This window comes from Octodon degus, unplaced genomic scaffold, assembly GCF_000260255.1.
Source record: "Octodon degus isolate 3935 unplaced genomic scaffold, OctDeg1.0 scaffold00114, whole genome shotgun sequence".
Classification (NCBI taxonomy): domain Eukaryota; kingdom Metazoa; phylum Chordata; class Mammalia; order Rodentia; family Octodontidae; genus Octodon; species Octodon degus.
Window position 1 is genome coordinate 7,659,189 of NW_004524690.1, and position 15,010 is coordinate 7,674,198.

At 40.0% G+C, this 15,010-nt stretch overlaps 1 protein-coding gene across 3 annotated transcripts in view; it reads right to left on the reverse strand.

Annotated features, from left to right (window-relative positions):
• Positions 1–15,010, reverse strand: part of Fat1 (FAT atypical cadherin 1) — a 132,222-nt gene that overhangs the window by 27,281 nt on the left and 89,931 nt on the right. For all 3 annotated transcript variants that reach the window (XM_023699662.1, XM_004639800.2, XM_023699661.1), the window contains exons 8-11: positions 11,786–12,061; positions 11,441–11,651; positions 1,719–5,786; positions 1,034–1,230 (exon numbers count right to left, since the gene is read on the reverse strand). In XM_023699662.1, coding sequence (XP_023555430.1) covers positions 1,034–1,230; positions 1,719–5,786; positions 11,441–11,651; positions 11,786–12,061 — 4,752 coding nt within the window. The remainder of the gene's footprint in view (positions 1–1,033; positions 1,231–1,718; positions 5,787–11,440; positions 11,652–11,785; positions 12,062–15,010) is intronic.

A 15,010-nucleotide genomic window follows, 5' to 3' on the forward strand; every position in this document is an offset into this window, starting at 1 on the left:
CTTACATTCCTAGGAAATTTGAGTCTTGCTTAACACACTCGGCACACTGTCATTCCAGAGAGGAATGGAGTGCTACCGCCTTGTCCTGGATATATCTTTGATCCTTTCATTCTTATGTCATCTCTCCCTGTTCTGTTATCCCATTTTCTTTTCTCTATGTCCAAATAATGGACCTAACTTTATCAAACTGAACTTCTTTATGGAATTCAAGTAGTACCATCTCTATTCTTTCTGAATAAAGAATTCAGAGTCTGTCTCTATTTTCTAGGCTGGAGTTCTAATTCTGTGGCATGGCCTTCACATCTCTCTCTAACCCAGTTTGCCCCCTACACACACTCCCTTTCCAGGACCGAGTACCTCCAACTTTTGGCAAACTAAGTGGCTCACCCCACACCTACCATCCTTCTCATTCTCTACGGCCTTTTCACCTCTGCTGCTGGGCGACAAATCACTACTCCTGGGGGCCACTTTCTAGAGCCTTGTCTCTGAACAATGTGCCCTCACTCCCAGCACCAGGGCCCTCTCCTGCCCAGCTATGCTAGTCTCAGCCAAAGCCCGGAGGGATTCAGCTTTTCTCCAGCTGTATCACTCATTAAATGTGAGCTCCACAGGTACAAAAGCTACTTTACCATCCTCTCAGTTCCTCTGCAGTGGAGAAGAGCAAAATCATCTGGTAAAGCATGGCCAGATGTTTCCCCCAAAATAGCCTTAGTCCCAATGAAGGAAACACTTCACGCAAAGTTTACAGAGCATTTTAGTTAGACAACTGTAATCCTGTAATTAATCCATAATCCTATTTTAAATGAGGTTTTATTTTTTAAATGAGGTTTTAGATGCATTCACATTCTGCAAAATAATTCTGAAGTCTTTCCAAGTCATGCTCCATCTAACAATCACCTCTGCTAAAAGTAAGTGATTATAATAGAAAACACATTTGAATTACAACAGTAATACAGCATAGAATAACAGTCCTACTAGAAGGATTAAAAACTGTAAATTCGCAGCACATATGCATAAGAAAAGCACAGCCTACCTTTTCACAAACTGGACTGTTGTCATTTGCATCTAGAACTTTCACTTCAACTATAGCTTTTGATGAAAAGGTTCCATCAGTTGCTGTGATAGTCAGAAGATAATTATCCTTCTTTTCCCTGTCTAGAGGTTTCTTCACATAGACCTTCCATTCATTCTGTATATTTTCAACAGCAAACTGTCCCAAAACATCTCCTCCTATTAAATTGACGGAAGATATCAAGTTGTTAAATTAGAGAAATAAATAACAGAAAAAACCAGAAAAAATTGTATAAAAGATGCATGTTATCTTTAAAAGATTAAAAATAAACAACATATATATGAGCTTTTCTACTTACAAAAAACATTAGCATTAAACTGTAAGTTTCAATATTAGTAAGCCAAATACAAGACTGCTAAACAACAATCCAGGTTTCACTAAAGCTAACGTTATTTCCTTATAATTATATTTATCATGCTTTAAGTATAAAATCCAATAAAAATGAGTCATAAAAATAAAAAGCACTAATAAAGTCATTAGCTTGGCTTTAGGCAAAGAACTTGAAATGCAGCTTAAATGTGTTTATATTAATTTAACTTATTTTAGATATTAACTAAAATCTTCTCTCTAATCCCCAATTTCCACAAAATACATATCAAACTTATTTCTAATACATTCCAGTTTTAAATCAGTTTGAATTTTTTACCTGTTATGAAGTATGTAACTTGTCTGTTAATCTCTTCAGAATCAGCATCTGTGGTGCTCAAGATGGCAATTACTCCCCCTGGTGGATCATCTTCACTCACTGTCCCTTTATAAATCTCAGCTGTGAAGCGTGGCGGACTGTCATTAACATCAGTGACCGTGACATCCACAATGGCTGTGGAGGACAGCTGAACCTTTTCACCATGATCTGATGCAACCACTCTAATCTGGTAATTGGCTCGCTCTTCATGGTCAAGTTCCTTTAGAGTTGTAATCCAGCCTGTTTCCATATTAATGGCAAAGGATTCAATGATGTCTACACTCTGGGACTGGTCTAGACTATACATCACATGGCCATTCATTCCTGAATCTAGGTCAGATGCCCTGATTTGGATGACTCGACTTCCCCCTGGTAGGTTTTCCACAATAAATGCCTCATACGGATTGGATTCCAAGACCGGGCTGTTATCATTGGCATCTTTCACTTGGATGCTCACATCCACAGAGGCCACCACCTCATAGTCATCGTGAGTGCACCGGGCAAGGACGGAAAACTGATACCACTTGGTTGTCTCATGATCGAGGCTCTTCTCTAGCTTTAGCCTTCCACTCTGCCTGTCAATAACAAAGAACTCATCTCTATTACTTTCAGGAGTATTCCCTTTGATCAGACTGTAAAGAACAGTTCCGCTGTGCTCTGCTCTGATGAGATCTATCTCTGTCCCGATAGGCATGTCTTCTGGAACTGTATAGGTATAAAATGGCTCTGAAAAGTGTGGAAGCTGTTTTTCTGGTGGAAGTATTTTAACATAGACAGGAACAACAGATTCTTTGGGTGGAGACCCATTATCCACAGCTCTAACAAAGAATGTGAAGAACTCATTTTCCAAGCCAATTAAGCTTTCCTTTGTAGTAATTACACCAGTTAGTTTGTTAATTTCCAAATTCTCCTTAACACTTCCAGAATCTGCTTCAATGGCGTAAGTGACGTCAGCATTGGACCCCTCATCAGCATCGCTGGCATAGACTTTCAAGACTGATGTTCCTTTGGCAGCACTGGAGCCAATGTTCACTTCATACTTGGCTGCTCGGAACTGCGGTGCATTATCATTGTCATCTGTAAGGATGACATTAATGGTGCAGAAAGCAACTTTTCCTCCTGCATCCTTTGCCATTAATCGAACTGGGATTACTTTCTCTGCAGGGGTCTCCCGGTCAAGCTTTTCCAAAGTAAATATTTGTCCTTTCTCATTTGTGTAAAATCTGTCTTTGGCAAAGTCATTTATAATATTGTAAGTAATGTGACCATAAATACCAGAATCCCTGTCAGCTGCTTTAACCTCAATGACCAGGGTGTGCACAGGGGCGTTTTCTGCTAGTTCTACTTCATACTCATTCTGAGGAAAAACAGGACTGTGCAAATTGCCTCCAATGACAGCCACATGAACCTGAGCTGAACTTCTAAAAACCCCATCAGAAACAGAAACATTAAGATTGTAAAATGGCTTCAAGGTGTGCCGGCGAAGGTTTGAGAGTGTGATAATTCCTGTTGCACTGTCAATGACAAAATTTTTATGATCATTGCCAGACAGAATGGAATATTCCAACCTGTTTATATCTGAACTGTCTGCATCATAGGCTTTTACACACATGACAAAATGCCCATGGGTTGCATGCTCACTAATTTTGGCTTCATAAATTTGTTGGTTAAAGACTGGGGGATTATCGTTGAGGTCAGTGACATCTACTGTAACAATCACATCACTGCTGAGTGGGGGCATTCCACCATCAATAGCCCTTACAAAAATCTTGTGTTGCTGGTATTGTTCATAATCCAAGGTTCTAAGTAATGAAATGAGACCTGTGCTACTGTCTATATGAAAATGATCATGACTCTTGCTATGATTTCCAAATATCTGGTATGAAATTCCTCTGTTGGGTTCTGAATCAGAATCTGTTGCCCTAATTTGAATCACAGATGTTCCAATTACAGATGCCTCAGATAAGGTTGCACTGTAAGATTGCTGAGCAAACACAGGAGGGTTATCATTGATGTCTTCCACTATTATATCAACGAATACTTCAGCATGAGCACCAGTCAAAGAGTCAGTTGCTCGTATGCTCAACTTGTATGCTGGGTGCAACTCAAAATCCAGAGGAGCTATGACATTTATAACTCCAGTATTAAAGTTAATAGTAAACTGGCTGAAAGGATCTCCATCTGTGATGCTATAGAATACTTTCAACCCTTCTGGACTGTTGGCTTGTACATGGACAACCGGGCTGTGCATCTGGATATTCTCTGCAATCTCTACACTGTAGAAAGGTTTCTCAAACACAGGCATGGCTTTATTCATAACAGTGATAGGAACTATGACTTCAGCTGAGAAAGCTGGGTTTCCTCCATCTTTTGCAACCACTGTAACAAGATACTCTTTATTTAAGGTGTCAAGTTCAAACTGCTTTTTCAGTGAAATTTCACCTGAGGGTCCAATTTGGAAGTGGTCATGATGCTCCTTAAGGTAGTAGTGTACTTCCCCATTTCTGCCACTATCTCTGTCTACAGCAGTGACACAGCGAATGACGTGGCCCACCTCAGTATCCACTTTAACAATGGCATAGTATGGAAGGTTGATGAACACTGGTGCATTATCATTTTGGTCTTCTATGGTTATTTTGACAACAACATGGGCCACTGCAAAAGGCTTATGTTCCTTTGTCACCTCTACCACCACATCAAATGCCTCCTGCTGTTCACGATCAAATGGTATACCAGTGGTTGACAGCACTCCAGAAGTGCGGCTGATTTTAAACCTGCGATCTGGGTTGAGGATGTGGTAGAATAGAGGCTCATTAATTGGATTCCCAACAGCGGTAATGACAGCTAATGTTTTAGCTTCAGTAGAGTTCTCTTTCACTACTGCAGAGTAGAAATCTTGGGTAAATTTTAGTTGACTCTCTTTGCTTTCTTTCACATTAATTTTCACAGACGTGAAGCTGGCAAACCTGCCATCAGAAGCTCGAACGGTTAACTCATAACGGCTTCTTAACTGAGTTGTGTTTTGTATGGTTACAGTGCCAGTCTTGTAGTCCATAAAAAACTTCTCCCCAATGTTCCCTTCGGTGATGGAGTACATCAACTGTGAAAATACACTGGAATCAGCATCTGTAGCATTCACTGTGATAACTTTTACTCCTTTGTATGTTGGCAACAAAAGAGATGCTTCATATAATGATTTGGAGAACACAGGAGGGCAATCATTAATGTCAATTACTTGTATAGTCACATTAGCTGCATATTCAGCAAACAAATGTGGTGTACCCATGTCATGTACTTGGACAGTAAAGTGAAAAACACTTGTTTCTTCGTAGTCCAAACTCAGCACTGTATGAATAGCACCGGTGCTAGAATCAATAGCAAAGTATTTGTGCACAGACGGTTCCACGATGTGATAAACAAGCATTGCATTAGATTCTTTGTCAGCATCTGTTGCCCGAATCACTAATGGGACATTCCTGTCTGTTAGGACCACACTATTAACTAAAGCTGATTCACTAATGAGTCCTGAATATTCTACGTGCATAAAAACTGGAGCATTGTCATTCTCATCCTGCAGATGCACTAGAACAGTTGTGTTAGTGGACAGACCAGCCATGTTGGTTCCTTGTACTATCAATGTATACATGGGCAAAGTTTCAAAATCCAGGGCTTTCTGAGTGATGATACTTCCAGAATGCGGATTGATAGCAAAAGCATCCCCTGCATTTCCATCTTTTATTTCATATACCACTGATGATTGACTATAGGCTGTAACTATTCCAACAAAACTGCCAATGCTGATGGTCTCACTAATTTCAAGGGAGTACTCTTTTGATGTGAACTTAGGAGAGGCATTGTCAGCAATGGTGACAAAGATATGTACTGATGTCATTTCGCTCATAGGTGGACTGCCTTTATCTGTAGCTTTTACCATTAAATCATATTCCTCTTGATGACTTCGATCCAATTCTTTGGCAGTTTTTATAGAGCCCAAGATGGGGTCAATTGTAAAAGAATTTCCAATATTTCCTAGAAGGGGAGAAAAAATGCATATTAAAGGAAAAACGAGAAGTTATTAAAAAAACAGAAACAAAGGTATCTCTAAAAACTGTCTTTAGTTCCTGGCCTGCCGTGTTGGCCCCACCCCTGGGGCACGCTGAGCTGGCAATTGAGGCAGGTTGTGCACGCCTGTAACCCCAGCTCTTGAGAGGCTGTCAATAGGCCCTGAACACCGTGTGGACCCTTCCCTAAAATACAAAAAAAAAAAAAAGAAAAAAAAAAGTCTTTAGAAGTATGCAGAGATGTAGGTGATAGCAGCATTTGAATGAGACCTAGAACTTGTTCCATTTTTATCCAACTAAGACAAGGCATGCTTTTCAGAATTGTGGCCATAAATTATGAAAAGCGAGAAACAAATAATGTCACCTGCTAACTAGGAAAGTGTTATGGACAATCATATATCCATGAAGCAGTCAGTTTTCTAACAGCCCCTCAAACTCCTTCTATAATGCTTCTCCAGGGGCAATTTTGCTTCCAGCAAAACATCTGAGGACACCTGTGATTGCCATAGTTTGGAGGGGAAAAGGTGCTAGTGACATTTTGTGGGAAGAGATCAGAGAGGCTGCTGAACATCCAACAGTGCACTGCATGGTTCTCCAACTGGGGAAGTTATCTGGCCCAAAATAACAACAGTGCTGAGGCTGAGAAACAAGCTTCTAAGACAGAGTCCCCCCTCGATTTTCTTGTCTTTTCAGACCATACTCGCAATATCCCAGTTCTGCATCTTTTGAAGAAACCAGTTTTCCGCAGTCCTTCTGGCTAGGATCAAGAGATAATGAATTCATATCCATCCTTGAGCCTTCCATCCTTCACCTCTTATGAACAAGCACCCTGAATTCAGTATCCTAGTCTCAGTTCTGAGTTTGTTTTCCTCTAATGAACTATTTCACTTACTCAAAACAAAAATTCACTGGCCACTTAACTGCTGCATCAAATTCCTATTCTTCTAGATTTGTGGTAAATATGGCATTTCACAGACCAAAGCTACTCAGTGTGATCTGCGAACTAGACGTTCACCAAGCACGTCTCTGTCCCTATCATTTACAGTCAACACTTCCGATACAGCCCTCATTTCCTTCCTTTAATACATTTTACAAAACTCAATGACGATTTTTCCAAGGCCAGACCTCGCCTGGTTTTCATTAAGTCTGCCTGGCTCTGAGTCCGGGCCCCAAAGCAGAGCCTCTGTCTGCAGCAGGGAAGAGATCCAGGCTCTCCCAGGGCCTGAGCCCTGGCCCAAGATCAGGGCTCAGCTGCTGCTGCCAGGTGCTCAGACACTCATGTCTGGCCTGTCTGTATCTAGGAGAAATTCACTTTCATTGCATATTGTTTATCAGAGCTCAAAAATCCTTTTCCCATCCTACCTGTGCATCACACTCACTTCCAAAATTGCAATGGATTACATGGCCCAACAGGAGAGAACAGGGTGACCCTTGGCAGCTCTCTTTATCCCCACCTCTCAGGTCTCCCTGTACGTATACTTCTAAAGCAGCTAAACTGTCAACTTTATACTCATTTATCTACATGTTTTTCTGTCTTATTTTTTAAAGTGAAATCTTACTTTGCCAGTAAAGTTTCAAGTCTGTAAGGCCTCAAAGTGAAGGCAGGAACTGTCTTTCTTGGTGCTGACGCAGGCTGCTGGTGTCAGCACGCACTGCCTTCTGCAAAACTTGCACCTGCCTGTAGCCATGCGGATGGCCTCCCTGCTCCTCCACGGGGGGCACCCTCTCCATGTCTGGGCCTAGGCTCCTGCTAAGCGCTTTCGTGGAACAGCTTTGCCCAGCTCTTCTGAAAGCCTGATGGCCTTGCATACAGTGTGCTTGTGAGGCACTCCTAACATCCTTATTCAGGGCGGCTGCATGTACTTTACCTTGTTTTCCTTCCTACTCTGTCTAAAAACCTTGTTCTTTATCCACTCACTGTGAAATGTGGAAACATTCTTTTCCATTTGGAGTATCCCTACTGAAATAGCTGGCCCTGAGCTTTTCACTGATAACAAAGTTAAACAGAAACCCTAAAGCAAAAAGAAGAGATTCATACAGCAGAAAGCAACAATGTCACATTTTCATAAGAAACGATGACAGCTACTGATTGGGACAAACGTGTCCCTTCTAATAAGAACATTCAGGCACAGTATTTGTAAAGGAATTAATAAGGCAGTGTGCCAGAAGAGTTTGTTCTAGGTTGGGAGCTTACTCCTTCACTTAAGCTGAAACAATATCATCTCAAATTGTTTGCTGTATTTAAATAGGAAAACTGTCTGAGAAAATAAGCCAATTTTTACCCCTAACTTATGATCATACTGTCTGTTTCTAACCTACTGGATGCCTAAAGGAGACATGGAGGCCAAGTCTATTTCTTCCCATGGCTGACAATCTTTAGGTGTTCAAGAAGGCCTAATGATAATGTTGCAGTCTCTTCCACATTTGAATAATAATAAAAAACCTTATCCTTTATTTATTTGGTACAGGCTCTCACTACACAGCTCAGACTCATAGTGATCCTTCTGTCTCAGCCTCCCCAGCACTGGGATTACAGGTGTGTGTTACCATGCCCAGTTTTCTGTGGCCAGCACAGCATGTGGTACAGGGATTGAACCTGGTCCTTGTGCTTGCCAGGCAGGCTCTTAGACCTCCACGCTATCTCCCCAGCCCCTACATTTGAATTTTTAACTACATTTAACCTATGTTTATGGAAGGAAACCAACACTCATCAATAAATATATTTCATGAATGTCCATTATGATAGAAGGAGAACCCAAACAGTCTACATTTTTAAATGACATAAAAGAAAACACCATACAGCATATGGGGATGATGTATCTCTAACACATAACTCAATTGTTACTGAAAATATCTTTTAATTAAATTACTTTTTCCCTAAAGACTTCTAATCAGACTAAACCTTTTGCTCAATAAACTGCTGCTAATTAAACATGCAGTGCCATGGATGGAATTTATAATTCATCTTTTGAACTTTATTAAATGTAATCTGCCACACATTGGAAGCAGCTGATTATGAATACCTGAAATGAAATGCAGCATGAATATTTTAGTTTGCACTGTACTATGAGATGTACACAATACACATCTACTCTATAGTAATAGTAGTGATTTCCTATAAAGAATCTGTTTACCATAGATCCATACTGTCAAAAGTGTTTTAAGGGGCTGGAGAGATGGCTCAGTGGTCTAAAGCACCTAATTAGAACAAGCTTAGCTAAAGCATGGGACCGCGGTTCGATCCCCCAGCACCACATACCAGCCAGCCCCGCCCCCTGGTGGGCTGAGCTGGCCACACACACACACCACACTCTCTCTCTCTCTCTCTCTCTCTCTCTCTCTCTCAAATAAATAAAAAAAAATAAAGTATTTGTTTCCCTTTAAAAAAAAAAGTGTTTTAAAAAAATTTTAGAAGTCCCAGTTTCATATTGAACAGTCCAATGGTCCATCTAGTCTTTGAAGGGAGATAGAATTCCATTCTTAGAATACCAAATTACTAATCCCATCAGTCATTAAAAGTATTCAAAGAATGCACATGCCTTTCGCCAACACCAACAATCATGTTTTAACCACCCAGTTGTTGAAAATTATGTGAAGGCTCAGGGAAAGTGTAACGTTTTCGCCTACACAAATGCAGTCAGTTTGTCTACGACAACATTACTTATTGAAATGCTCAGGCATGCACAACAGGAATGCACTGTTTTTCTAACTGAAATTTCGGCGGCAATGGAAAAACACTCCATCTTTATTCAAGGCACTAACTAAACTACAACGCATTTTAACACTGCAATCACAGGCAGTTCATAAAATGTTATTTGTGAGTAATAAACTCAATTCGGTTGTGTTAAGGGAGACAACTGAAATTTCAAATGTGTAAAAAAATAAATATAATTTAACTACATAAAGCATACTGGTAAGTATTTTGTTAAAATTACTCTCCACTTACTCAGATTTTCATTATGTGATATACAGGTAAACTAAATCTCTACTGATTATAATGTCTAGGAGAGATCAATTCTAAACAGGGTGAGCTCTGGACTTTAAAAAGTCAAGAGGAAGACTGCAATTTCCTAAGATCTTTACAAACACAGAAGAAAGAGACTATATTTCTTGTACTAACAATGGTGTTGCAGCTTTGACTAGTTGTTCCCTCAAACCCTCATGCAACCATGAGGCAGACTTCTAGACTTTGTGATTAATTCATGATCCAGCTCTGGGATTACGGATGTGAGTGCTGCTGGGATTTTGGGTGTGAGTACTGCTGGGATTATGGGTGTGAGTGCTACACCCAGCCTGAGGCGGACAGCTTGAATGCAACTTAAGGGAGAGAAACTTGCTCTCTATTGCTGTTGTTGCCCATATGCCTCCTTTTTGCTCTTGTTTGCTATTTTCCGCTGCAATGAATGGCTGCCCTCGGTCATATGCCACTCTGCCTTGGAGCCAGCTGAGTATGGACTGAAAACTTCAAAAGTACTGAGCTAAATAAACCTTTCCTTCTTTAATTTTGGATGTCAGGTATTTTGTTCCAGCAATGAGAGAAAAGTAACTTAGACAAATGGCACTGAAGAAGGTGGGAAACTAAACTGTCTTTTCACCATTATGATCATCAGCTACTCATGCTATTCGGCATGAGTAGGAAAAAATCCCAACGCAGTGTAATTTCTGTTTAATCATGTACTCTAAAGCACATTCCTATCCAACACACACACCTGTGAACCAGTGGGATCCCTGTCAAACAAGCATGAATGCCTCTTCCATGGCATAGAAAATGAGCTCCATTAGTCCACGGAATGAATACATGAATGAGTGGTCAGAGCATGAACAGAACAGAGAATAAAAACACTTCACGCTGCTGTGAGCACTTCATGGTAGGCATTCTTGTTATCATCAGCAGGTCCCTGGACTTCTACCTGATCTTACCTATCCATAGTTGCCTAGGCCCACAGTTCCAGGTGGCCTTCCTGTCCCTTTTGCTCTCAGGCCAGGCACTGCAGGCCCCTCAACCTTTGTTTCTAGTTGCAGGGCCTTCTCTGTGACTGACTGCAACAATTTCAATTTTATGCGTGAAGCTTAACTTTTAAGAATGGATGGAGGTGAAAGTGTGTGTCAGGGCAAGGGTGTCCAAGAAGTAAGACCCTTGTTCTGAGAATCATCCTCAAGAAGAACTGGCTAAATCAGCATTCTGTCCAAAAATCCCATGCTCTATCCAAGAGAAAATACTCTCTGATAAAAGGTAATATGTTCAATTATAAGGCCAGGATTTTTAAGTGTATCACAGCTAATCAATAGTTTATAGGAGAATGACTAGAGTTAACATAATTTCAGAAATAGTGAATTAGTCAAATAAAACATGCCTTTCTGCAGAATTTCTCCAAAATCTGCTATTATGCTAATATTATGAGTCTCCAGGAACTATAGGTATCTAAGCTTACTGAGACCCTACCTTTCTCTCTAAAGGGTTAAAATTTAAAAGTATTCCTTCTTTTTACTAGCATGTAAAATGGCAGATAAAGATCTGAAACAATCTGCAACAATACATAGAAATGTTATATCTAGAATTTTAGAACAGAAATATATTTTAACATATACAAAGTAAAAACTTGAAGAAAACTCAAAAAATACCTGATTCAATTGAGTAGACCACTTCAGCATTTTTCCCCTTATCTTTGTCCAAAGCTGTAACCTGTAACACAACTGAGCCAACAGCTGCTGATTCATAAACCCGCCCTTCATAAGAAGAACTGGTGAACCATGGGGCATGGTCATTTGTGTCACTGACATTAACAATAATCCTTGCAAAGTTGCGCTTGACAGGAACATCCTGGTCCCGTACCTAGAAGAATCATTCAACACATTTTAGTCTTTTGGGATTTTTCTTTCTTATGAAAAAAAAAAAAAAAAAAAAAAATCACTGTTATTCTCAAACACATAAGACCAAATGGGCAGAAGAATGAACAGAAGCCCTACCATGACTGTAAGAACATGCTGGTGAACAGCTTCATGATCAAGCTTCTCAGAAGTAGAAAGAGAGCCCGTTGCAGGATCCAGACGAAATTTCTTGAGACTCAATGGGTCTATACTACTCTGGAGAGTGTAGATTAGCTTGTTTTTCTCATCCTTATCTACAGCACTAACTTGCAAAATCTCTGTTTCTGGCACTGTATCTTCAGGAATAACAACTTCGTATTTTGAAGTGGAAAACTGAGGACGATGGTCATTTGTGTCTATTACTTTGATAAGAATCTGGAACAAAGGACAAAAGGACTCACATAATAATATATCGTGGTTTTAATATATATAGAATGTCAGGAAAAAAATATATGTACATGAAAAAAATCTGGTATTTTAGAAAAATGAACTGTGAGCAATAAAAGCAAGTATTTACAATAAAACTGCTTAAGTTTTCATTGATAAATTACTTCTTTAAAATATAAGTAACATAATGACTTTTCTAAATTCTTAAAACTAACTGGAGGTATAATACTGTCCACACCTAACATTTATTTCTGAAAGATGGCTTTACTTCCCTTACATCTCTGCATAGGCGACACTGCTGTAGAAATGGAAAGAAAACAGAATTTACTTCACCAAAACCGACAGAAGACTCCTTCCCTGCATTAGACGTGAACCTATAACTGCTGACCTACTGAGACAAGTGAGACAGGTGACTACACTATTTAAATTTCTCATTCTAAGACTCCAAATTTTGGTGAAAAAGCAAACTTACAAATGTTTCTGGGGTGTAAATGCAGCTCAGTGGTAGAGTGCTTGCCTAGCATGCATGTGGCCCTGGCTGGGTTTAGTACAGGAAGCTTGTTTAATCCTATTTTTGTGACTTCAAAAATCTACATATGTATGCAGCAAATGTGTTTATATCCTAAAAGCAATTAAATAGACTGAAAAGATAAACCATCTTAAATACCTCAAGATATATAAACATTTTAAATCCAAAAGATAAGAGTTAAAAAATTTCAGTTTTAAGTTGAATTTAAAAACAGCATAAATCATTTTCTTTGGCAGTAAGAGGATTCCTTTCAGAATGAGAAGATGTACTATACATGGATATACCAGTGAAAATCGGTACCAATCATAAGTGATGGTTTATAGTTTACAAACCAGAAATCCGAGCTCTGTTGGCTTCTAAGGACCAAAGTGTCAGTTAATTCCAATGGCACAGGTGGCCTAAGTCTAGCAAGGCACATGTAAAGCTGTTCACCTTGGTGCCCGAGGACAGGGAGAGGCCTTTCCATGAGACAGCACCCGTAATGTGCCAGAATACCACGACAGCAATGAGAGACCGTTAACACTGAATGGATACCAAACTCATTCACCAAATCACAAAAAGGTATTTATGTAAACAGATACTTAACCTACAAATGCCAAGGTTTTAAAAGCCAAAAATGAGAAAGTATGACTGTAAAGCAAATGTCTTATCAATTAAATCACAACATTCTCAGCATGATAAATTTAAACTCTGCTTTTATTATAGATTAGGTATTAAGAAAGGTTTAATCCAAGATCAATTAATCACTAAGAAGAGCAGAAAGTTAAAAGAAAAACAGTTTTGATTAGGCACATCAAATGAAACATTTACTGGCCACTTAGGTGCTCAGCTTTTGCCTACATAGGACTAAGAATATGAAACAAGTGTATCCAACAGCCTCATGAAGTCTTTGGTTTCACCAGTGAAAGTCCAACTATGTCTTATATGTTATCAAGGCAACAGCTACTGCTGTCTGTGGCAAATTCTAGGAGCCTGCAGGGCCAGCACTCTGCATCATCTCACTTAACCCTCATTAAAAACATTAACATTATCCTCATTTTCCAGATAAGAAAACAGGAGTTCAGAGTGTTTGAGCTTTTTGCTGGACAGAAGCAAGAGGTGGAACCAGCTTAGGTAACCAGTAAGAGATGAATGGGTGAAAAAAATGTGGCGTAATCATAATTAAAGACTAAAGAGACTGGGCGTGGTGGTGCATGCCGGCAATCCCAGTACTAGGAAGGCAGAAAACAGGAGGATCACTATGAGTCCGAGCTGCGTAGTGAGACCCTGCACAAAAAAAGAAAAAAATTAAAAAGACTGAAAATTTGTCATTTGCACAAAATGGATGAATCTAGAGATCATGTTGAATGAATAAACCAAACTCAGAAAGACAAATATTACACATTCTTTGCAGTTCGTAGAATCTAAAAATAATGACAGAAAGTAGAAGGGACACTACTACCAGAATGGAAGGGAAGAAGGGGGTATAGGGTAGGAGGGCAGGCACCAGCGTACAGAGGATGATCAAAGCAATGTTCTGCTCCTCAAACACCCCCAAGTGTAAAGATGGGTGGAGCCTGGAGCAAGGGAGGTGATGAGGAAGGGGACAGTTACAGGATGTCACACACCTATACAGGTCTTCCAAAATGGAAGTAGTAAGCTATATATATAACCAGTATGTGTGAATGAAAACATGAATAGAAAAAGAGGTGGAGACAAGATTTAAGGCAAGTTTTCTGCTCTGGAACATGCAATATCCATGTTGGAATAAAAGAAAACATGAAAGCAGAATTGTTTCAAAGAACATCTGGGAAGTTACCTAGAGATATAACTAACAAAAAACAAAGTGACTTGAGTCAGTGTTTGATGGGCATCTTAAGCACAAAGCAGCAGAACAGAAAGTAGGGGGAGGCGCTGTGTCAGCAGAGCATGGGCACATCGACAGTGCCACAGCAGCACCCTGTGCCCTTGTGACCCACAGTGGTCTCCTAACCCTGAATCTGGCACCTGCTGCTATTGACCTGGATGCACAAAACCTGCTCTGTTGTTCCTGAAGCTTTACCCATAACCCCAATCTCCCTGGCTTGTTCCAGGGCTTTATCAGCGCAGTTCGGATTTCTGTGCTCCTCTTCATGCCCTATCTGTTGTTCTACTCTCACACAGATTCGTATCTTCCTGCTCTCGGTCTCAGACTGGAAAGCTACCCCTAATTAGGACTGTTTCCTTTGTCTCACACCAGCCACAGGTCAGCCTGGGTGCAGCAACCATTCTCTCCCGTCCTGCCTTCCCTGCTGGCACTGCATCAGGGGACTGCAAGGCCCTCTGAAAATGACTCCAAGGTACAAAGAGAGAATTAAAAACTTAAGAGAAAGGAAGCTTAGAAGATATTTCCTGGGTTTTATAGAAATTTTAGTTGATATATATATATA